At 44.8% G+C, this 24,913-nt stretch overlaps 1 protein-coding gene across 3 annotated transcripts in view; it reads right to left on the bottom strand.

Annotated features, from left to right (window-relative positions):
• Positions 1-426: 426 nt before the first annotated feature.
• CAPN15 (calpain 15) overlaps positions 427-24,913 on the bottom strand; it is a 292,664-nt gene continuing 268,177 nt past the window's right edge. For all 3 annotated transcript variants that reach the window (XM_069210362.1, XM_069210360.1, XM_069210361.1), the window contains exons 11-12: positions 22,744-22,922; positions 427-6,002 (exon numbers count right to left, since the gene is read on the bottom strand). In XM_069210362.1, coding sequence (XP_069066463.1) covers positions 5,825-6,002; positions 22,744-22,922 — 357 coding nt within the window. In that variant the 3' untranslated portion in view covers positions 427-5,824. The remainder of the gene's footprint in view (positions 6,003-22,743; positions 22,923-24,913) is intronic.

Genomic DNA, 24,913 nt, shown 5'->3' with positions numbered 1-24,913 from the left:
ACGCCCATGCGCAATGGAGCAGAAAGGGAGGAGTCCCTCGGTCTCGTGACTCGAAAAGACTTCTTCGAAGAAAAACAACTTGTAACACTCCGAGCCCAACACTAGATGGCAGGATAATGCACAGCATGTGTATCTGCAGCTACACATGCCATCGAACATACTATTACGATACAATGTGCACATAACTGCTTCGGTACTACACTGATGGGTACTCAAACACCCCCAAACACTTGCACACAGTATGAAAACTTCACACTACCTGTAGCCGGTGGGCACAGAAGACAGCAAGTGCTACTGCCCCCAGGAGACACAAACTCACCGTATGTCAGTAAGTCCTGCACCAGGTGTATACACACACACACACACACACACACACACATCACAACATCAGTAGTACATGTACCAGCTTGAAATCTCACGAGAACATAATTACAAAACAAAACTTTATTTGGTCCAAGGGAACCTGAGTTTGTGAACGGTCAAAGGGTTATTATATTACAAGGAATAAGAGCTCTGTTGTACAATTGGTAAAATATCCTATGTAATCACTGAACAGTATATACAGCTTTTAAAATATTCACATCTCAGGCGAAAATAGGGTAAACAACGAAAAAATGAAACATGAAGGGTTACAGGTGAAGTGAAAGAGTAAAAAAGGATAAAAGAAGAAAACATGATTCCACTGACTATGCGCTGAGAGAAAATAAGGAAGAAGCAGGAAAGAACACGGGAGGAGCAGAGAAAGCCAGAAGAGAGAGAGAGACATATGAAAAGTAGAGTACGACATTGAAAAGAAACAGGAGAGATAATTTAGTATTCCTATGTCAGGAGTCATTATTCCACAACAACAGTGGCACAAGTCAGCCCGTAACTCTCTCCCCAGTGAGAATCAGCTTTAGAAGACAGAACCTCCTTGAAAGAGCCGTCTGCTGCAGAGGCTTCTTGCAAACTACCAAAACCTAGTGTTAAAACACAAGCATCTACCCACAGAGGCAAACCTCCAGACCCCAATCAGCAGTACGACCAGAGTAAGACTTTAAGTGTTCCAGCAACAACCCTCAACCTAACAGAAAGCCACAAGGTGGCATCATGCAACCTGTACACACAAGTGAATCGCACATATCGTGCCTGCAATGGTACACAGTTAAACGCCTGCCCTCCACCTAACACACCGCTTCCAGGAAATGCTGATGCAATGGTACACCGATTCTAGGAAGACCTGTGCTCCTTGTACACAACCTCCAAGAAATAATGTGCCACGTATGCACAACTTCAAGAAAACCCTGTGCCTCAATAAGCAACCTCCAGGACAACCTGTGGTTGCGAAAGTTAACTTCTAGAAAATTATGTGCCACTGGCACAGACCATCCCAATAAACTGATCACTGTACAGGATTTCTGCCATCATAAAAATATATAAAAAAATGCTTCTATGCTCTTAATTTTATAGGAACTATACGTTGTCGGGCGCTACTTCCCATGAAACCCTGTCTCCCTGTGTGCAACTCTGGCCCATTTACAACCATGGTAAGGTAGGACCTGATAATACAGTAGGAACACAACATATGGTCAGGCCCATAAGCCAATTCACTTGTTCAAATTTTGGTAGATCATTGCAAAAAATGTAATATATATACTTTCAAAAAATAGCCTAGACTTATCCCGTGACCGACCATCCTGGGCAGCTATACTCTAAAAAGCTGGTTTTCAAATAAAAGCACAAATAAGGCAAGTATAATCACAATTCTAAAAATAGCAAACACCCAGGTATAAATAAAGCATAACTCTATGCATATATCTCTAGTTATGCTCCGTTTCTCTTTCATTCAGGCATATTACAAACCATTGGAAGGACCAGTGCTAAGCTGTTCTGGGTACAGCAAAGATTAATAATTAAAAAAGCTTACATTATTAAACGAAAGCAGAGATGCTCCCTAACACGAGGCCAGATTTCACACTGGTCCAGACATCGTAGTAGAAAACATTAATTGCTATACAGGGCCAACTCACACTTCAAAAATAGAGACAGGAGAACAACTGCTGGTCAAACCAGGTAACCTCTTCGAACAAGTATTAAATAAATCATTTTCAATTAAAATATGTGGCCATTAAGTAGCCACACATATGCCCCTCAATTAGATTTTTTGGAAAGCCAATAGGCAGCAAAAGGTCTGACACAGCCTAATACGGCCAAGCGAAGCTTCTCCTTAATGCCACTGCACCAGAGGGCTTTGAAAACCTTTGGACTCTAGAGGAACCCACAACAGTTAAAAAAGATATGAGATTACGGAATTGGTTGGTCAAAGAAGCAATGATCAAAAGTGGAGAAGCTTCTGCCAAGAGATTTAAGGTTGTAGCTCAAGAACCTCAAGGGGTTCTAGCTCTCAAGTCATAGGCATGCGCTTCACTTCATTTTAAGAGTGATTTGAAGATGTACCCATCAAAGTGCCTTTCCTGATGCTCTTGATGAAAGCTAATTACACACTCAACTCCTTTAAAAGACCTAAGCAATTGCAGTACGCCACTGCTAAACTGGGAGAGACTGTTTCCTATGTTTTGTTTTAAATATGATCTACTGAAAGCCTTCATCACTCATCTTACATCTTACTGCCCTTCTCAGAGGCTTGAAAAGGGAAGGGCCTTGTGAGGGGCTCTTACCTCTGCAGAATAAAGGATCAACCACAGAGCTTGCTTGATGGGGCTTGGACGGATCACTTACATCACCAAGGAACTGGCTAAAGGGCTCAAAGCTATCTTTTACCATATGATGCGAAGGAAAAGGGCACATTCACAGGGTTTAATTTCCTGCGTCCGAAACAGGGCATGTATCCTGTGTGCTAGGTCACTTGCCACTACTTTTAGGGACAGGATTTCCACTCTGGTGTTTAATCTATCATCTGATCTCATAAATCTATATCAAATTTAGACCTGTGGGTGGCAGCTTTTGCCTGCTGGTGTATTAAGGCGCTACTGAGGTAGGGGTCTCTGCAGAAACATTCCATATTCTTAGTTTAACTTTAAAACGCCGGGTTACAATTTCATAGGATATATATATATATTCCAGATAGACAGGATATCAGATGATCCCATTATTACCACATATGGGGATGTTCCTGAAAGCAAAATCGACTTGGCCAGTTGAGCACCCTAGGGTTTTTTTCTGGATCTCTTTAGACAAACCATCTTTCCTGAAGAGTAGACACACATGATCCAAACAAAACCAAAACATGATTTGGACTTTTCTGAACAAACCCTCCTGTGTCGTAATGGTCCTGGGACTACAGCGAAGTTCCTCTGTTTACCCTGTGGTGGTGTTCAGAGTTTTCTTGTCTTTTTTAGCCTCTGGGTTAGTTGGTGGTATGATTTGCAAAGGCACAATACAGCGCATAGAAAAGGTGGTGTAAGCACATTGGCCAGTGGAGTTGGCTAGAGCACAGGTCTATTTTAGATATGTTGGCCTTGCAGACAATGCAGATCTTGATGCCCTACTCAAAAGCTATCCACAAAAGCATCATTCAACAGTAAAACAAGGTTAGTAGATCAACAGGGCAGCAAGCCCAAAATAGTCTGAGTGCAAAAAACAGAAGAAGGGCATGAATGTTTGCACTGCACTACTCAATAGGGTCAACAACCTCTATGAAACCATTAAGTGTTGTATATAACCTCCAACAAAGAAGAACACCGACCTGCTATGCACCTTCCAATAAACCCGATGGTTCTTTTAATGACATTTAAATTTTAGATCACCAAGCCTACTGAAACACAATTTGTGTACAAGCACCAACCATGTTTGCATATTTAAGCATACCAATGAGAAGTACTTTACTTGATGGTGCATACCACCCAGAAACCTTGACTATTGATTTGCATTCTGATAAACTACGAAACAAAAATGTGTTGGAGCTATACCTCATTGAAACTCATGCCATGATCCATTTGTGGCAAAAAAAATGTGACTGCATGAAACGTATCAAGGATGACTTACTATTCTTTCTCCAAACATCTATCAGGATAATATTCTGTCCCATTCACCAATAACGTGCTCAAGGTATAACTAACACAACATTTCACCTTTGGTACCTGTACCATTATGATGCTTTTAACAGTGTTTCCGAAACTCAAAAAACCCAATTCATAAAATCTTCTCCTAGCCAACATAACAACCTAAGATGTCATTATGTCTGGGAATCTAAGCACTGCTTTATCAACCCAGAATCTAGTTACTACACACTTTAAAACCAAATTATCTGACCATTACTTAACCTCTTTCTAACACTGGAGAGATTCCCATCCTCTTCATGGAAACTAGTTTATCAGCATTTTGCTTTTGACTCAAAATCTTGTACTTCGAGACACTGAGCCTCTAATTCTAGTGTCCAGGGACATAGGCATTTCATCGCTGCCCCCGGAACATACAATCATTTAACAATCAACAGCTTTGCAGACATATCCTGGGAACCCATTCACCTCAACCCTTCTAAAAGAGCCTGGTCCAGAGAGACAAACATATTCAAAGCTTCTTGTTCTTGCACCAAGAATCCAAAAGCAAATTCCCAGCTCATGGAATGGAAGAATCTCAACATCAAGTGCTTCAGAATTGTATCCCACAAAAGGGAAGCAGAACAGCCCAAGACTTACAGAAAACATAAATGCCTGTAGATAGGAAGCTAATCAACTGCCTTACAGGAAAGCTGAGTACCTGCGCATCATCCTAGGAGTCAAAAGTGCCAGCTTTACACAGTGAGCCCAAATGTTGCTTAATAGAGAACCACAATGTCTCAGCCTCGCATATAGAGCCCAGGCACATCACTCTCACCCTAGTAGTCCAAGGGTTTCCCACTCACATATAGAGCTCAAGCACCACACTTTGGGAACTACAATCTCTCAGCCACGCATATGTGGCCAGAGTGCCTCCTACTCACACAGGGAGAGTTCACATCTCTTCACACGGGGAACAGAATGGCCCATTCTCAGAATGACTGACACTTTATAGTTATGTCTCCCTGAGTTGCACGTTCTAACCATGGAACCCACAACAATTGAAATGTAGCATTAGAAGCCCTTAAGGTCCCATTTTGGAATACTCTGGCAAATTCAGTAAAATGTGTGTGCATATTAGAGCAGGCGGGCGGATGAGATGAGACGCACAAGGGGTAATGTTACATTTGAAAACTAATCTTTAAAAAAGGGTCCCAAAAATGTGTAATTGAAGAGGACAGCCAATAACACAATGCCACCACCCAGGTGATACCAGTTAAAGGACTGCAAGGATGTTCAAAGTACAGCCTTTGACACTCAACAGCGTGTTTCTCAGAAGACAGCCTGGCTTCCTAAGCGGGTCCTGATTTCTCAGACGCACACAGAAAGGACCTGCCTTTCTGACCAACAGACAGCAGCAATGCGCAGTCTTGATGAGGCAGTAGTCTCTCCTTGCAAGCTGTGCCAGTCCTCAACCCCATCATACCGGTGCCCTGAGAGCTGAGAAAATTTCAAGCTTGGTTTGCATTAATTCACACTCTTCCTTGATTTTCAATTTACCCAGTATAGCATGGCATAGTTCTTGAGAGGGTCACAGCAATAGGCAGAACACAGACTGCAGGAATAATGATCTTATCAGGAGAAGAAACTTCATTCTGTGCTGTTCGTTCGATCACTGTTCACACCAGGTGCCCACCATAGTTGTTCATGATATAGATTCAAGCACATTTCCTCAAGATTAGAAAGATGGGTGCTTCACGCCGCTGGAAGGCTCTGGCATTTTCATAATTATGGGTTGATCTGTGGTACCCAAGGCAAAAAGGATAGGATGGTGAAGGGTCCATGTGTCATAGTGGTCGAGGGCCATGCAAACCAGCCACCTCTGGAGTGAGTAAAGGGCTATGGGTCCCTTTCGTGGGTATCCAGTCATTGAGGAATGCCTGACTGGCCTTGCGGTGGGCCAAGCGGTGGGTGATTGAGAAACCTGCGTTGCCTTCCAGCTGAGAGAGGATCACCAGCACCTGCCTGAAAACACATAACAAGAAAAAATAAGAGAACTGCATGCATGTTAGCTTGCACTACATGTCAATACATTTTCTGTATAACTTCTTATTTAAAGCAACACATCATTGTGAGCTTCTCAGCCTGCATTACATTGTATTGTAATTGCATTTATATAGTGCTTACTACACCGATGAGTGCAAGAGCTTTATGCTGCACAGCACGCTGCCCCAGGAATCCAAGGTTAGAGGTTAGTCCAGAGTTTAATGGTTATTACTGGTTTTTAGATTAATCTTGTGCTCTCAAGGAAACCATTCCATGCATTGACTCCAGTTCCTTTGAGGTAGTTCCAATTAATAGCAGTAGGTGTGATCTTTAGTAGGAGATAAGCGAGTTCATGCAGATGACTTGTGGGATTAATATAGTGGGTTAGAGGGGATGCAGGGTTATTGCTTACGAAGGAGTTTGTTACGATCTTTAAAACAAAGTGAGGAAATGTGCAGAAATGCAGCAATAGAGACTAAGGCACATACACATTAGACAGAGGAGACTGTATTTAGAAAGAGGAAGACATGTAGAGATGGGAGGTAGGAGAGTATCATTCAATGAAAACGAGGAGAGGCAACAATCAGAATTTTAAGTCAAGTCCAGTGTTCATGCAGGGTTTTAGGACTACAGAGGAGGCTTTTTGAGATAGGATGGAATATGAGGTTAAAAAGAGACACGTTTTAAGGCTGGGCAAAGTGGGCAACTGCCCAGGGCTCACACCTTCCATGTGTAAAGTTAAACGACAGATGACATTTCTGTCATATTAACGCTGTTCATGAAAATAAGCTACTTTAATATGACATCCAAGTACACTTAACAAGACTTAGAGCCCCATTTACTAAGGATTCGTCCTGGGGAAGTGTCATGTAAAGTGATGCAAAGCAATGCAAATATTGCCAGGGTACGTCCACTCCACCGCAAAGGTTATTTTGCAATGGAAAGGTACCCTTTTCTAAGTGTAGACAGCGATTTGTGCTGCTTTGTGTCACTGCGTCAAGAGGGCATTACTTGGGTGAATTAGTGAAAGCACCCCTAGTTTCTTTATTTTGACACAAAGCGTGATCTACAAAACACAGTCAGACCGGGATTTGCATAAAAAATAAGGCCTCCTTGCACCAGGCTCCAACATGGAGAAATGTTTTAATTTCTGCAAATATTCCACACATTGCATATGCGCTTGCCTGCACAGCACATATACAATGTGCGAAATGCTTAAGAATTTGTCTAGGTATGGGAAGGGTATGGTTCTAGTACACATCCAATATACACAAAAACCTCTGCATCATTGTGTAAGGGTTGTTAACTAACATAGGGGTAGTGAGCAGCAGCAGCCCAATTAATAATGCGGCCGTGAGCTGCGTTCTCCCCACGGCACAAGTCAGCACAGCAACTATGGTTGCTGCCCTGACTGTGCTAAAAAATGAATCGGCCCCTTTGTGTGCATGTCTGGCTTGCCCAACCTTCACCCTTGTACCTTCAGTTAGTTGGTCACTCACCTCATATCTCCTCACCCTGCCCCTTAACCTTCTTTCTCTAGCTCCACTTCTGTATGCACTTTCATCCTCTCTATTCCAGCTCTCTTCCTCTCCTTTGCCTGTCTTGCTTCTCTTCAATATACCCAAAATACCTCACTCAGTTTCATCCATACCTTTCTCATGACCTTGACCCTCTCCCTTTCACTCTTTGCACCTATATCTGATTCTGTCACTCTTGATCCTCTACCTCATCTCTCTCTCCTCCTCATGCCTCTTTGCTTCTGCACTTTTTTCATGTGACATCCCTGTATCTCTCCTCCATCTACCTCACTTCTCGGACAACCTCTTTTCTACCTTTTCACTTCACCTATGTAACAGTCTCCATGTCTATGCTCCCATGCCTCTCAGTATCTCTCAGCCCTTCCTCACCACTCTGCTTCACCTCACCGCACATCTCCCTCACTACCTCAGCTCTCCATTCTCCATCACTCACTCACTCTCAACTGTCCTCACCAATAGTTTCCTAACTCTCCTCACCCCTCCTCTCTTTCTACCTCTGTTCCCCTTCATTCACTTCCCGAAATATCATACACCTTTGTGGCTGCCTGTTTCTCTTCCTCTTTTCCACAGTCATCTCTTTCTCTGGCCCTCGGTCTCTATTTCTACTCACCACCTCCACCTCGGCAATCGCCCTCAAGCTCTTCCTGTACAGATGCCATTACCTCATCATCACTTCCTCTATTTTATCTCACAACTCTATCTCTGTAGAAAACTCACCCATTTATCTCTAATTCATGTGTCTCTCAACTTCCTCTTTTCGCTCCACACATTCCTCCGTTTACCCTTCATCCCCTCTGCCTTGGTCTCTTCCGCACTCCTCTTTGTTATTCCTCAAGTCTCCCTGTCTCTGTCTCTACGTGCACCTCTCATCGCCGGTATCTTGCTCGCATTCTCTTTTTCTGTACATTACCATCTTTCTCCACCTACATTGTCATCTTTCTGCTTTCATTCTAGCCTCCTCACCTTTCTTAAATTGCTTTACTTCTTTCCCTACCACATATATTTTTCTATTTTCTATTTAGGGTAAATAACGCACACATCGAACAGGAGATTCTGCAAATGCTGGAGCAGATGCCGTCTGGTCTTCTGCTGTTGACCCTTAAAGTGTCCTCATTGTATTAATTACAAAAGCAAAGTGGATACATTTAGATGCCCCTCGTTTAGGAGGGCACAAAGTGAGGGACAGGAGACCTTCCCCATACAATGGAAATGTATCACATGCACTCCTTTGACTGGACACTGGAAATGCAGACACTGAAATGAGAAAGGTGGAGACTCCATATATACTTTGTTAGGAGGGGGCTACAGTTTAGTTTTTCCTGAGTTCTGCCATTTGGTGGGCTGTAGTGTCTGTTCAAAATAAAGAAGTTCTTGCCAGGCGTGTTCTTTTGTCTGTGTCAGGAAGGATGAGGTGCAGAGAAAGCACACATCACTGTGCCCGTGTTGTGAGTGCTCCTGCTTGGAGCCAGCCCGAAACTTCACTGCTGTGAGAAGCATCACTTCACACAAATAGACTTTAGGGTAGCAGACTAAAATGACACTTAAAAAAGAACAACTCTAAACTGATTCCACAGCAGTAGACAGTGAATGTATTCTCTATGGTGCTGTTTGCCGGACTGAACAAGCGCAGAAAATAGCTACTTAAAGCAAAAGGCAGAGAAGTCAAACATACTTAGGCCTTCTAGGTGCAGCAGCACAATAGGAAAAAATTAAATATTTAAATTAAAAAAAAACATTAAAAACGGTGGCCTGTAGGTTGAATAGATATCTGCAGTAACTCAACTGATCCTCTTTGATTATATTTTATATGTCACTGGTCGTAAAGTCTTAAAGATAATGCATCAGAAAAGGTACATTTGAAGGCTGCACTTGAGCTCAGAGTCTCTGGAGGAGGAATAAGTGATGCTCATCAACCACAGCAGCTCCATTTGGAATTAAATATGACTATAACTGGTCCACTGGCTCCAGAGAGGCTGCATTAAGAATGCAGATTACATTTGGGCTATAGCAGTATGTTAAGACTGTGGAACAGAAAGACAGACAAAACCTACTGAACAATTTTAAAGCAATTAAGAGACAGCAGTATTCTGCACTTCAATACACTATACATATTTGTGATTGCAAGCCTTTGAAAATACATTAATTTCAAAAATATATTTTTGTTTCACTACGATGCCCAAGATTTCCAGCTCCTCGAAAGTTTAATGCCGTAAACGTAAAGTTTTAAACATATCCATACTAAATTTCATTTCATTATGGAAGCACATCTGTAATATCTACCAAAATCGAACTGTTTCAACATATTTGCTACAGCTCTTTCAATGAGCTGTTATGTAGGAGTTGTGATCTGTGAGGGAATTTTCAAAACACAAGCATTCAGGGCAATTTATGTATGCCTAAATAGAAAAAGAGGGGACCAAACCAGTACAGACCTCTGGCTTAAACAGTATTAAACTAGCAGATGACTTAACTATGGTAATGTACAACAAGTTACTTACCTTCAGAAATGTTTTATCTGGTAGCAAGTATATCTAGCCATAGATTCCTTACCCTAAAATCATCCCCAGGCTTTAGGCTGGATCCAGAAATTGTTTTTCAGTACCCTTGTGCACCAGAAGGTGATGTTGTTCTGCCCCACGTGGTGTTGACAGTGCAGTCCATGTCGGAAATGGCACCCGTGGACCCAGCACTTTGACGCGAGTTTCTTTTTGCATACAAAGTACATCAACCACTGGTATAGAAAACTAGGCCCCTAAAAGGGAAGGAACGCTGCCCCTTGAAATCCGTTTGCTGAGCGAGGAGGATGGGTGGGTCGGTAAGGAATCTGCGATTAGATATAGCCTGTACCAGATAAGTAGTTACAGAAGGTATCTGAAAGCCGCAGATTCCTTACCTTAGAATAGATACCCAAGCAATCTTGGTCTGCAGACCAATATCAGATGAGGAAGTCCTCCAGGATCACACGGGCAAAGTGCCCAAACTGTCCAGCAGTAGTGTTTTGTGAATGAGTCGATAAGGCAAATGTTTCTGCCTAGCGGATATCCAGGACTGGAACTCTGGTGCTAACACAGTGATCGCTACTTTAGCTCTGGTGGAATGAGCATATAAACCCCAAGGGAGTTGCTTCTTGGCCAGTGCATAGCAGATCTTAATGCAGAGCACCATCCATGGGGAGATGGTCTGTTTCTCCATGGCCTTTCCCTTCTTCACTCAGACATACCCCATGTAGTTCTGGTCGTCCACGGGTAACTCCTGTGTGTTGGATCCAGTTGGTGGAGTCATTCATATTCCTTGGAGGGATGTAGTGGAGCATAAGAAGTAGGAAGGGTGATGGATTGGCCTACGTGAAATGGAGTGACCATCTTAGGAAGAAAGGAGGCTCTGGTGCGAAGCACCAGTTTGTCAGGAAAGATACTGAGGCAAAGAGGCTTGTATGATAAAGCCTGAAGCTTACTGACCCTCTGGCAGAATTCACAGCCAAAAGGAAGGTTGTCTTAATGGGAAGTAGCCTGAGAGGGCAGCTTCTCAAAGGGAGTGCATATTAGCAACATCAAAATAAGATTCAGGTCCCACTGATGCATGATAAAAGGTGAAGGAGGGAGCATATGTTGAAGACCTATCAAGAAGCGATTTACAACTGGAGATTTAAAGAGGAATAGCTGATCAGGAATCCACAAAAAAGTAGACAGCAGAGCGATAGCTCTTCAGAGTGTCCAGAGCAGAGCCCTGCCAGGCAAGAGAAAGAAAAACCTGAGAGTGTTTGGGGGTGGCGGGGCGAGATCAGTTTGTTTTTCTGAACACCATGCCACAAATTTTTGGCAACAGCAGGTGTATACCGTTTTGATGGAGTGCTGCCTGGCTGCCAAGATAAAGCCACAGACTTCAGGAGGAAGGTCCAAAGCGGTCAACTGTCGCTGCTCAATCTCCATGCAAGAAGGCCGGAGAGTTGACAGGTTTGGGTAGAGATCCCTCCCCTGCGGCAGTGATAGAAGATCCTCCAGAAGGGGCTGCCTGATCAATGGATTGATGGTCATGCTCAACAACTCAGGATATCAAACCGTCAGTGTCCAGTCCGGGCCACAAGGATGACTTGAGCCTGATTGTTCCTCATCCTTGAGAACTCTGGGTAGGAGTGGTATGGGGGAAAGGTGTACAGGAGGCCTAAGCACCACTGCAGACAAATAGCGTTTCAGAGCGAGAGCTGCCTTGGAAACTCTAGCTGACATTGTAAGTTCTCAGCTGTGGTGAACAGATCAAACCAAGGCTCTCCCCAATGTTGAAAGAGACTGATTCGCTAGGCATCTTCAGCTGAGTTTGTCTGCCCTGGCGTTGAGAGAGCACACCAGTGTTGAACTGCCAGGGAAATGTCCTGACGTTCCAGCCATGTCCAGAGACAGATGGCCTGTTGAAAAAAGTTCACGACCCCTACCCTGCCCTGTTTTTTGCAGTACCACATGGCAGGGGTGTTTTGCATGAACGCCTGCATTAGTCTTTGGGTAGAAAGGCTTTCAATACCAATCGGATCACTCGTAGGTCCAAAAGGTTGACGTGGAGTCTGGATTTCACCAAAGACTAGAGTCATCTGATCTCCACCTCTCCCAGAAGGCCACCCCATCACAGAAGTAACATATCTCTCAATATTGCAAGGTCTGGTTGGGGGAGACAGAAAGGTCTGCCACTGGCCCAATCGTGGTTCGCTAGAAGCTGTGCACACCGGAACTTTAGGTCCCAGTGCAGAAATTGCATATGCCAGCAGGAATGCATCACCAGCAGGATCCAGGAGGCCATTAGTTCCATCAGCCTCACGGTCAGTCTCACCAAAATCCAGGATAGAGTCCAAAACATCAGTTGTCAACAGAAAGTGTACAACACCCGAGGGGCACGGGTAAGGCCAAAGGGAAGCACAGTGAATTGAACGCGCTTGTGGCCTACTGTGAACCTCTGGTAACACCTGTGGCCAGGCAGGCCAGGAATGTGGAGGTATGCATCCTCCAAGTTCAACGCTACCATCCATTCTCCCGGGTCCACGGAATACATGACCTGAGCCAGTGTGAGCATTTTGAACTTGTCCTTCTTGAAGAACTAATTTAGAAGGCATAGGTCTAGGATAGGATGAAGGTCGCTGTCCTTTTTCAGCACTAAAAAGTAGTGGGAACAGCACCGACAACCCACTTCTGGTGGCAGTACCCTCTCTATGGCTCCCTTGGCCAAGAGAGCTGGACCTTCCTGGTAGAGAAGGGATGGGTGATCCTACGTCTCCCTGTTGTAAGTTGGTACTGTGAGGGGAAGTGTAGTCATGAAAGGGAGGGACCCCTTCAGACGATTTGCAAAACCCACCTGTCCAATGATATGGATTGCCACTGGGGCAGGTGAATCCTGCAGCCAACTGGGTGCCCATGATGGTAGAGGGCAGATTAGGAGGGTTTGGAGGCTGCTGGGGGGGGGTGGACTGATGTGAAGGACATGAAGGAATCTTTCTTGCATGATTAATTAAAATCGTTGCAGCAACTTACAATAAAAGAGAAAAAGGAAGCAAAGAAAACAAGAAAACACCCTTCATATGCCAAAGCTCTGAACCAGCATAATCCCACCTAGGACCTATAAGGGTGCATAATCATAAAACCTTCTCACTGAATACAATAAAATACCAAAAAAGGAATCCAATCATGGAATCCCTGAAGATCAAACTATTGCACAAAGTAAGCGCCCATTGTGCCTCCCAGAACAGGCACCAACTAATTGTTCAAACATTAACCCAATACCATATCCAGCGTTCCCCTAGGCCCTCTGATTGGCTCATCCTTTAGAGATAGAAGTACAAAGAATACATTCCGTGGGCCCTACGTACATACCACAGAGCCATGCCAAACTCAATGGAGCTTGCCAAAGAGCTACTAACTTCTCAGGTCGATGAGCTATATCAAACTAATATAGAAAACAATACAGGCTCCAATAAACCACTTAGGTCGTATTGGGGGAGTGCAGAAGCCAGCGACCATGAGTCCGAAGCTGCTATGCATAGATTACCTCTCGCAGTTCGTGATCCAGAGCCATTAAGTAGAAATGTGGGATAGCTTAAGTGGTAGGAGCCATTTCGTCAGAGGCGTTTCTTTATAGACCTCTCCCCTTCTGTAAATACCCACACTAATTTGGCCCCTAGCCTGACGCAAGGCTAGTCTCAGCTTATAAAAGAATTTCCCGAAGCAGGCTAGTTCCATGGGGACCACTGCATAAATGGTGGTGGTGGACTGTCCCGACCGCTGGCTGCCCCACCCACGAGGTCCGTGGGTACTGTGCTCTTGGTCACAGTGGCTGAAAGGGTAAAGGTGCAGTTGGAAGACTCTTCTGTGGCCATGAAAGTAGCAAAAGGTGGATTGTGGTGATGAGGGGCCATGGAAAGGAGCTATGGCTGTAACCCTGCTGTCTTTAAACACTCCAGCGCCAAATACGCCTTATCTCAAAATTTATGGACATGCCATCAAAGGACATGCCCTTAAGTGATGATTGGACATCCCCAGAAAAGCCAGGTATTCTCAACAAGGCGTGGTGGTGTAAAGTCACTGTTGCTGAAACCGCTCTGCCCAGTGAATCAGTCATGTCCAGTCTACATCTGATAGTGAACTTTGCTTCGCGGTAAGGTCACCGTCAATGAAACCGCTCTGCCCAGTGAGTCAGATGTGTCCAGTCTACATCTGATAGTCAACTTTGTTGCACCTCTCCCGTCGGCAACAGCCTGAGAGGACAGCCAGGGCCTCCTCCAGGACCGATAAGAGCACCCACCCAGCTGTATTACACAGTGCGTGGCAATAACAACCCAAAAGGCAAGTGGTGTTCCTGGACTGCAGTGTCAGGGATGTGGAAGAAACCCTCTTCTTCCCTAAAGTGTCTGACCTCTTGGATTTCCTATCCGGGGCTGTAGTAGGGAATGCACACGAATTTACGTGGGTAAACAGGCTTAGACTACCAAGGGTTTTGGATGGGGAAAATTACGTCTCCTGGAGTGAGCGGTGGCAGTGGGCAATGACCTATTCTCAGGAGCTCCTGTGCTGGGATTGGACCAGGGTTCAAGTAGAAAGTCTGTGAGGGCCTCGGAGAGCAGGAGTAGTGGTTCTGAGAGGGACATCCCCGATTGTAGCACCTCTATTGAGAGGTTAGTCTTCAATGCCACCAGGGGCAACAGAAGGTTGAGAACCTCAGCTGCCCTACGCACCACCACTGCGAACGACACTCCCTCCTCCGTAGCCACGGTTGAGGGCGAAAGCATACCAGTATCTGGAGAAGTGTCCAGTCCACTGGCCTCATCCAGATCCTCATACAAGCCCATGTTGGGGTCATAAGGCTTGTATTCTTCAGGGTCCAGAGACCTGTCCCAGTCCTCCTCGAGGCTTAAACAAGTAGAATAGGGCTCAGGCTCTGACCTAGAAGTTATGGCTCCAGACGGCACCCTAGGCGGCGTCAATCGACACCCATCTGGCTCTGTGTCATCGTTGGGGATGAGGACTGGGGCAGCACCAGGGGCGTCGGCGCTGGAACCAGTGCGGAGGAAGGCCAACATGGCATGACTGGCGTGGGCATCGGTCCAGATCCAAGATTGGATCCTCGGGGCCTGACTGGCCAGAGTGATTGGCGTGGAACCAGAAGGCGCTCCTTCCAAACCCTTGGAGCCCGATGGCATGCAAATATGAGGCACATGGCCTCATAGAACTCCTTGAATTGGTGAGTAACACTGGGGAAGTACGGAGATGCCCCAGTGTTGGCTGTACCGTCGAGCCAGGCCTCGATGAGCAGCACTCCCTCATCTCGTCGGCCAATGGACGAGGTGAAGTTGAAGACCTCTTCAAGACTTCTTTTTGTGGGGACTGGACTTGTCTGAGTGACCCGACAACTTCAAGTGCAACAAAGATCTTGGGCTCTGTGACATCTCCCAGAACCTTCTTCTCGACCAGGATCTGGATTGTGTCGGCGCAGCACACCAAGCTGACGGGAGCATGAGGGATCACTCCCTCAAGGCTTTTGGGTTCAGGGCATGACAATTGGCACAGGCCTTTGGTTTGTGGTCATGCTTGAGGTGCCAAAGACATACAAGGTGCATGTCTGTCACCAACACTGAGCAGTGACAGGCGCGGCAGGGCTTGAAACTGACCCTTTGAGATAACATTCCTGCCACACATGGAGGAAAAACTTCAAAAAGACGTCAACAAAAAGTTTTTTTTTTAAAGTAAGCCAAAAAATGACTTGAGGTAGCTCTTCTCCAGATCTGCGCTGAGTGGTACAGAATGAAAAGAAGTGATGACAGGGAGCTAGGGTGGCGCCTATATAGGCACCGTGAATGGTATTTCCAGAGTAGGGGAAGCCAGAGCGGAACAGCCTACCAGCACACAAGAGTACTGCTCACAAAAACAATTCTGGATCCAGTCTGACGCCTGGGAATAATTCTAAGGTAAGGAATCTGCGGCTTGAGGTCTCTATCAGAAATAAAGTTGTTATCCCACATGTAGGAAGCTGGCCTGGTGTGTTGTGGGTACCTATGGTACTTACACCTTATGCCATGTATCCCCTCTTAGGGAAGTGCAGGCAGTGTGTAGAAGCCAGGCTCTCTAGAGGTAGCTGTGGACAAGCAGCCAAGGCATATCTAGGAGACATGCTAAGCTCATGCAATACCACTGAAGTCACACAGCACCTACACACATGAAAGAAAACAGTTGTACAAAAATAAAGGTTCTTTATTTTTGGCACAAATCACCACAAAATACTAGACAGGTGACCCACCCTTAGGAAGTAAGTAATACACTAAATATATATACTAGCAATCAGAAATAGGCATAGAAAAGGTTAGAGCACAAACAAGCTGGGACTACTAAAGAACCACAAATGTAAGTAACACAGTCCCCCCCAGCGACCAGGAATGCAGGAGTAAAACGCTGGATTTTCCCCAAACCACCCAAAAGGAGGAAAAGAGGAATAAGAAGAAACCCAGAGAAGACTGCAAGAAAACCAGCGGTGGATTCCTGAAAGAAGAAGACCTGTGGAGAGAGGGGACCAAATCCAAGAATCACAGTGGAATCCAGGAGGAGTAGGAGATACCACCCACCCAGCTGTGGTTGCAGGAGTTGGTCGAAGGTTCTGAAGAACAGGTCAACACTGCAGACCAGGAGCCAGAGAAGAGTTCCAGATGGATGCAGAAGATGTCCCATGTTGAAAGGAAGATTGCAGGTTGGTGCTGGTGCAGGATTTCCACTAACAAGCCTTGGCAAAGGCAGACTTGCGATTAGTGGTAAAGAGGTGCTGCCAGGGACTAGCAAAGCCCAGGAGGACTCAACCCAGGAGGGGGACGGGGGGTCACAGGGGACCCACAGCGTCACCAAGACCACAAGAGCAGAGGCAGCACCCACAGAAGTCCCACAGAATGGGGACACAGGAATCACAGAAGGCGACACTACAGAAGTGGATCCCATTTCGCAGAACCATGAAGGAGAGGCTGTGCTTTGTAGGATGGAGGGCTGGGAGCTGGAGCTACTTGTCGCCTGAAGATCCATTGGAGGAGATGCAAACAAGCCTTGGCAGCTGCAAGAGACGTGGTGCACGGGGCTACTTTCCTGCGTGGGAAGGCAAAGGCTTACCTCCACCAAAGTTGGACAGCTGGCAGAGAGGACCAAGAGGACTACTTCGGACCACCACCCGTGATGCAGGATCCACGCAGCTCAGCAGTAGAGGGGATCAGCTGGTCATCGCTTGCTGGAGGTGCCTGCATTTGCAGGGAAGTGACTCCTTCACTCCAAGGGAGATTCCTTCTTCTTCTTCTTCTTGTGCAGGCTGACGAGTTGCCATCTTCTGAGGATGCACGGCAAGGAAACTGTTGCAAAGCTGTCCGAATCCCTGGAAACAATGTTGCTGAAGAGTCCTTTCTTGGAAGCAGCTTGTCTGGTCCTGGTGGTTCCAGTCACAGTTCCAGAGACCAGAAGTCAAAGTATAGGTTGCAGAGGAGCCCTGCTGGAATCTTGCAAGCCGAATCTGAGGACCCACTCAAGAGAGAGACCCTAAATAGCCCTGAAAGGGGGATTGGTCACCTAACCAGGTAAGCACCTATCAGGAGGGGTCTCTGACGTCACCTGCCTGGCCTGGCCACTCAGATGCTCTCAGAGTTTTTTGCCAACCTTAGAATTAAGATGACAGAATCCATGGACCTACAAAAGAAAAGGGATCGGTGGATTAAGGGTCCAGTGTATACCCTCCTGAGAATCTATTAATATAATGCAATACACGGTTCCAGAAAAGATTAATGAAAAGAAAACAGGGGAGTCCTAATCAATAGGAGCAAGAGTCCTCACACACCATATTAGGTGTCATGCTTCATCATCGGACGGCTCCTCGTCAGACCGGCGCTGCAATGTCTGACGGGCACCCCCCGAAGGAGGGCTCTTTGCCGGAGGTCTTTTTACTACAGATGATGCCGCGGAACCAAATATGGGTCTGAGAAGAAAGGAGGAAAAGTCAAAAAAGGTAGAGAATAAAATTGGCTCAGAACCCTTACTAACTATTCATTTATTCTTTGATGTTTGGGTGATGGCCAAGATTAAAAAATATATAACAAGGGAGTGTGATAGAGATAATGCTCAGACACTCACTAGTAACAACAATAGAATGGGAAGGAAGTCGGTCATTCACAGACGTTCCTTAATATACGGTCGACATGTTTCGTGTCTCTTTTGGTCCATAAGGATCCTGTGACGCTTCTTCAGGACCTATTATATCACTAGACTTCTCCAATAAGAAAAAACAAATGGTATAGACTCCTACATACTGACGCTCACAGTCAAGACGTCTACAGTCACTTACTCAAGGTCACTTCAACCCGGACTTGCTGTTCCTATCAGTCACCCATCCCAACTAGAGGACGAGCTTCATGGGATCGCGCAGGCCTGTTGCCAGGTTAACAACAGATTTGTGTGTAGACTGGTGTCCGAATTCGCACCTTTCGTTTAAAGGTACGCTGTGACGCAAACAAGGAAAGTGTGCCCTACAGGTATTACAGGCCCAGGAGACCAAATGGGACCTGAAGAGGCAGCAAGGTAAATAATACTTTTAAATACTGTGTATGCATGCACCAGTGTTTGTCCGTGGGAGCGCATGTGTGAGCACATCTGTGTTTCTGTGTGTGTGAGTGAAAGTGAAGGAGTGTCAGTGAAGGAGTGAGTCAGAAATGAGTGAGGATGAGTGTCAGGAAGTGTGAGTACAAGGGAGAATGGATAAAAGCTAGGGAGAATAACAAAACACTACTGAGAAAGTCAAAGGGAGTCAAAGAATAAGTGAGAAAGAGTAAAAATAAGAATCAGTGGGAACGACTGACTGAATCAGACGGAGTCAGAATGAGTGAGGATGTGTGAGCCAGAGTGAGCCAGAGTGATACTGAGTGATAGATACTGAGTGATCCAGAATGAGAGGGAAAGACGGCGAAAGAATGGCTGAGACTGGCTGGGGGTGAGTGAGACTGAAGGGGGCAGTCAAAGTGAGACTGAGTGAATCAGAAGTGATGGGAGTGGATCAGGGGAAACAAAGAGGCTAGGTGATAATGAGTGAGACTGAGAGGGAATGAGTGAGTCAGATGAGACTGGGTGAAATTGAGTCAGACTATGTGAGAATGAGTGCACCATGGTGAGAGTCAGTCAAAATGAGCGAGACTGAGTCAAAGTGAGATTGAGTGAATCAGAAAACGAGAGTGAGAGTAGGTGGCAATGAGGGAGACTGAGTGGGTCAGAGTGAGAATGAGTGAGACAGTCAGGTTGAGTCAGATTAAGTAAAAGTGAGTGTACGTGTGAATGAAAGTAAGTGAATGAGATCATGTGAGGGATTAGGACTGAGTGTAAGTGAGTGTGTGCGAACCTACCTCAGGTAAGTCAGGCTCACTCACTGGAATTTGAGACAAGGATTACGCCCACCACTTTTAATGGTCACCAGTTGCCACAGGTTTATATTGCTTGTACCAGACGAGTAAACTCATTTAGAAAGCATTCATTTCATCCAAAAGAAGTGTCTCCCATTGTATGCACTGTCTCCTTGAAATCATTATTATTTGGGTATGTAGATCTGAACGGGCATCTAATCCTATACACTTCTATCAAGCTCCACTTACCTTTTGAGAGGTATTAGATAAGCCAATGGGACCAAAAAGAAAGATAGGAAAAAGCCACATACAACTCGTCCTGTGCTTCTCAGTTTGCCAGCTGACTATTCCCCTGACTGTCCGCATCAGTCACTGAGTCAGAGCACAAACCCAACTATGTATATGAAGAACTGTTAATGTGAAAAAAACTCAATCCAAAAGGTCAGATATGCAAAGTATTACAAGAAACACAAATTTAGTCATATTTGAGGAGAGGATAAATGGGCGTCATGGTAAGCAATGGTAGAAAATTATAGAGAACACATACTACAAATGTTGAAAGGCTAATTCAACTTACAAGAAACATCAAGAGGAGGAACTATCCCCAAAATGAATAAAAGTATAAAGCAAGTGCCTCTTCCCGACAGGTGCAATGATGGGGCTACAAGGCTGGTAAGTGATTGTGGCTGGCTCATGTGACTCTAAAACTGATTCTCAACGTCTTAGAGAAAATTGTTGTCTAAATCCTACAACTAACTGCAGCCTTTCTATCGAGCTGTTAGGAAGCAAGTAATTCAGTTTAGCATCACTGAATGCTAGGTCAGAGGAGAATAATAAAAGACCTGTATTAAGGTCATATGAAATAATGGTGTGAAAACTGTAAGGTCCCCATTACACAACCAGAGACGGCCGGCCAGCCAAACACACATGCGCTGTGAAGGGGGAGTGCTGAGAGCTCCTCCTCAGTGCATGTCACCCCTGTGGCCCCGCCCCTTTCAACATAGTTTATTATAGTTTTCTTTAAAAGGTTTTGCGGCTGCCGCTGCTGGTGGGGAGGGCAACGCTCCTCCGCCCAAACGGAGGAGCCACCACTGGTCTCTTGGGACATGTTTGCTGTGTGGCTATGGTTTGCGGGCGATAGGTTACATATTGAAATATATAGATGGTGCAACCCAGCAATCAGGCGTTGAAAGTTAAAATGCATATTATTTTGAGAGAGGTATATATAATTTGCTGAACCTTAAAGGACATCAGCAGTAACAGGTCATTTTACTTTTGATGTACTATGATAAATTTGGACAAACAGCTGGGTGGCAGAATGTCACTAGGGGAACGTCAGAAAAAAACATACTAAGAATAAATATAAAGCTTGAGTTGAAACATCTCATTTGAAAGTGGTGAGCCTTTAAATTATTTCAATTAAGTATACATATTTAGCGAGACCAGTCAATTAACAGAGTTTTTTTTATATACTAGTAGAACCACTCTGGGCAAAAAGCTGTTACGGTCTTGCCCACCTCCCCCCCAAAAAATCATAATATGTTAGAGGTGTGATTTTTGCGTTCTTTGTAGTTGTAATTTTATGAATTACATATGTAATAGTTTTAATCAACCAGACAAGCACACATGAATGGGTTTCCAGTACGATTTACTGTTATGCTAGTAGTCATTCATGCAGACTCCTCCTAGTGCCGACCCTCATGTTCTGTATCTGGAAGAGACAGCTCCGAACTCCCACAAGTGCAGACTCTTACAGCTCTGTGTAAAAAGGCATTGGAAGACATATCTTGGACTATTCTTGCAGTCCCTTATATATTTCTAAAACTCCAGCTCCTTGCCTCGCACACTGTAGGCGCGATGCAATGAATACTTGGAGCTGACAGCCGCTGCTTACAATGTTGCTGGACCAGGGTGCTTAGATGCTATGGTGGATGGCTGTGGCCATATTGTTGTGTACTCCGTTTAATGTTTTCACACTGCCTTTACTGCGTGAGTACATCAGAAAATGGAACATCATGAAGTGGATTCCATAAAAAAGGTGAAATAGTTCCACCGCGCGAGCAGCATAGGCTAATTAATCTGTACATGGTCCGTGCACCACCACCAAGCAAAGGAAGGGACACATGGACAGAGCTGCCCAATGAAAAGGCTAGAAAGAACAGGGACAATGATGCAAACGAATGGTAAGCTATGGGCAGGTTCCAAGACCATTACTAGACACAAGAGTCTCCCAAGTGAGCATGCTCTTGCGCATGCTCTTGCAGGTTCAACCTAAAAAGGGCCTGTTTTGGAACTCCTGTGACTGAAATATAAAGTAAATTACATGTGGCTGCCAGGAGATTATTTCTTTTGTGCACTGTGGGCTGAAGGAGTCTGAAAACTGACTCTCAACCTGAGAGGAACGGTACAAAACTACCATTCTAAGAACCAACTGTTGGGGAAGTGGAGTTATAATGGCTGCTTCCTTCTGACAGTGGCTGCATCTGCGAAGACGGTGTAGAAATAGTTCCATGTAAGTGAATTAACTTGGGGGTTTCTCCCTGCAATGCTCTGTAAAAGTTATGGTAGTGTGTGCTTTTCACAAAGGATGCCTTGCCTTTTTATAAAGGCATCAGGTGTGGGACCGTTATCGTGCCCTTGTCTAGTTTCTGGCACTCAGCAGTGAGTTACCCATCAGCAATGCCCTTTCTCCGAGAGGAACGGGTAGAGTGAGCTCTCATCGTATACCGACCTTTCAATGCTCAAGTAAGCCAGAAGAGTGGTGAATACAGCAACTGAAATACCATGATCCAGAAGCGATACAGGCTACAAGCAGAGTGTCTCTCCAAACAGTGCCAAGTTCACTCTGCTTGGATAGTAACATTGTGAAATTCTAAAAATCAGTGCCCTCAGAAGTGCCAAGTTAGAGAGACAGAAACTCAGTAGCAGCACTCTCTCCTCATTATGCCCTACTACCAGCATCAACCTGGCAGTACAAGTGAGCTATAGGAGGCGCCAGGAGTGTTCTCAGCGTGCCGTACGATCCAGCAGTACTCCTTTATGAACAAGGTGTAGACAAGAAGATGGAGTGTATACAAAAAAGGGATGTTAATGTAATGGCTCCACAGCAGCATGCAGTGCTCCTAGGGTGTTAGGTCAGAGACTCAGTGGCCCAACAAAGGCAAAGAAAAAAAGTGATGGAGAAAGGGAAGTTATGTGTGAGTGCATGTTTGTGCATGTAGAGATGGTATGTAAGCAGGGAAGTCAAACACTGGTCTAGAATCACGGAATCACTGGCTGTGTAGACAGAAATCCTCTGTACCTGTGCAACGGAGGCACGCTGTCCTGGGTTTTCAGGCTCCCTCTTGTAGAAACCACATTAAAGCTGTCTGTGCAGTCACACTGTACATGGAGGTAAGACTTCGGATGTCGGTTCTCCACGACCACAATTAGTCCGGCCCAGCCGTGGGTCAGGTAATAGCAGGTCATCCCCTCCCGACCCTAAAATAAAAATACCAAAATGTTACAGCCCTTGAGGTAGACCTCTTTATAACTTATTTTTCACAGCAGACTTGCTTTAGAAGTCTTGGAGGCAAACCCAGGTACACAAGCAGCCCGACAAGATAGTCCTAGGATGGGACTCCACTTGTCCTACATTTGTTTTTTTATCATTCATTTGAGTTATTTGGTAAGACCAGGTCTGGTGCATGCACCATGATAGGAGTGAACCAGTACAGGCACTGCAATTGTGTAAATATATACAGCACAGCGGTTTAAGTGGCAATAGGTGTGCTACAGGCATCAATCACTCAGTGAAGGAAAATGAGGCTGTTGAATTGACATGCAGGATTACAGACAAACAGTCAGGATCCATACAATGTAACCATAGCCATTTACCAAAATGTTTTAACAAACTTATTTCGGATTTCTTTCTTCAGTGAAAGTCCATAATGTTATGAAAACACTTTGAACTTGTAGGCGATGAGGATCTAGGACAAAGTCTAACAGCCTGTATTCGCCCTGAGGATAATACAATTTGCCATATTAACGTATATAAGGTATGGGAATAGGACAAGAAGAAAAAGAAGCCTATGTATCCAGTTTTGCATTGAAGGTATGCCTCCATGAAGAGGAGGTCTAGAATAATTTGAGCATTTGGACAATGAGAAGACATCGTGTGGCAAGACCAAGTATACATAAACTCAGTGGGTGGAATTTCAGAAAAGGAGAGCCAATAGGGAGAGGGTAGGCCAGGTCAGTAGGATTAGGGTTTCCAATGTAGGTCGTATTCTACTGTCAGATTTCCAGTATCCACATACAATACATTTACATACAAGGAATCTAAATGGGATTAATTTACATAGCAAGTGGATACAAAGCCAATCTGTTGTGGAACTGCCGTTCCTAATCCCACATATCAGAGGCATCCCAGCCACAGAAGAAGGTTAAGTAAAGTAACCATTCACTTATGAGGAGTTGTTTAAAAATGTATTTAGATGCACACAGCATTGAATTCTTTGATATTTAGTAGAAGTTGTGAACAAACTATCAGGTACTCCACGTACCTATTTGAGGAAAGCACATTTTTCTTACCGACACCTGTGAAGTTGCTTCATATTTTTAAACATTTTTGTGTTCTAGAATTATTACTCATTTAACTCATCCTCTATGTTCATCAGCAAAGATATGACTAGCATAGTCAGACACTAAAGTAGCAGCTAGTCATTGAGGATATGTGAAACTCAATGGAGCAAGACAGGAGATTGGGGCCTTTGACCCGTGACACGTGTCCATCTCTTACACCTTCAAAGGTTAAACTCCTTGAAAGATCTTATTAAGGATAGTGATTTCCCCCACTTCTAATAAGCAGCAAGCATTATATTGCCAATTTACTCCATCCAGCCAAGAGATGGAAAACCATGTAATGCTATAGGAGTTTGTAAAACATCCATCTCTGTCATCCCTTGCCCACGCAATCCTCAGGGTCGAGGATGAATAGCCTTTAACTAATTGCCAAGGACATCTATAACTAAACATAAAATACTTGCACAATATCTGCAGTGCTAAATATGAAAGGCAATTTAAGGGCTACACTAATCGCCTGAGCTATCTAGGCAAGTCTCCCCATCCCTGTGCTGATGCATTTTCATTTGTCAAAGTCCAGCCATCCAGGTCTCTTTTAAAAGGCGCAACATGACTCACAAAGTTAAGAGCTTCCTGCAGACATCTGGGTGGCCTGCCCAGGAGTTTAAATCCCAGCAAGGACAACTAAGCTTCTGATCCTTCAAAGGTTATTAAAGTGAATAGTTACATAAGGTAATATATTCCTTAAACACAGCAACGCTGTGGTATTGTGGTATTAAAATTGCGGTAAAAAAAGAACTTTATTAGTATCATTTTCAGTCTGTCACCATATCCAGGTAACTTCAATGGTAGGGTGCCCCAACACGAGAGGGTGCGTGGAGGCTTATCCTATACCACCGGCATACACT

Source organism: Pleurodeles waltl, chromosome 10 (assembly GCF_031143425.1).
Source record: "Pleurodeles waltl isolate 20211129_DDA chromosome 10, aPleWal1.hap1.20221129, whole genome shotgun sequence".
In the NCBI taxonomy this organism is placed as follows: Eukaryota; Metazoa; Chordata; class Amphibia; order Caudata; family Salamandridae; genus Pleurodeles; species Pleurodeles waltl.
This window is presented reverse-complemented; position numbering and strand designations above follow the sequence as displayed.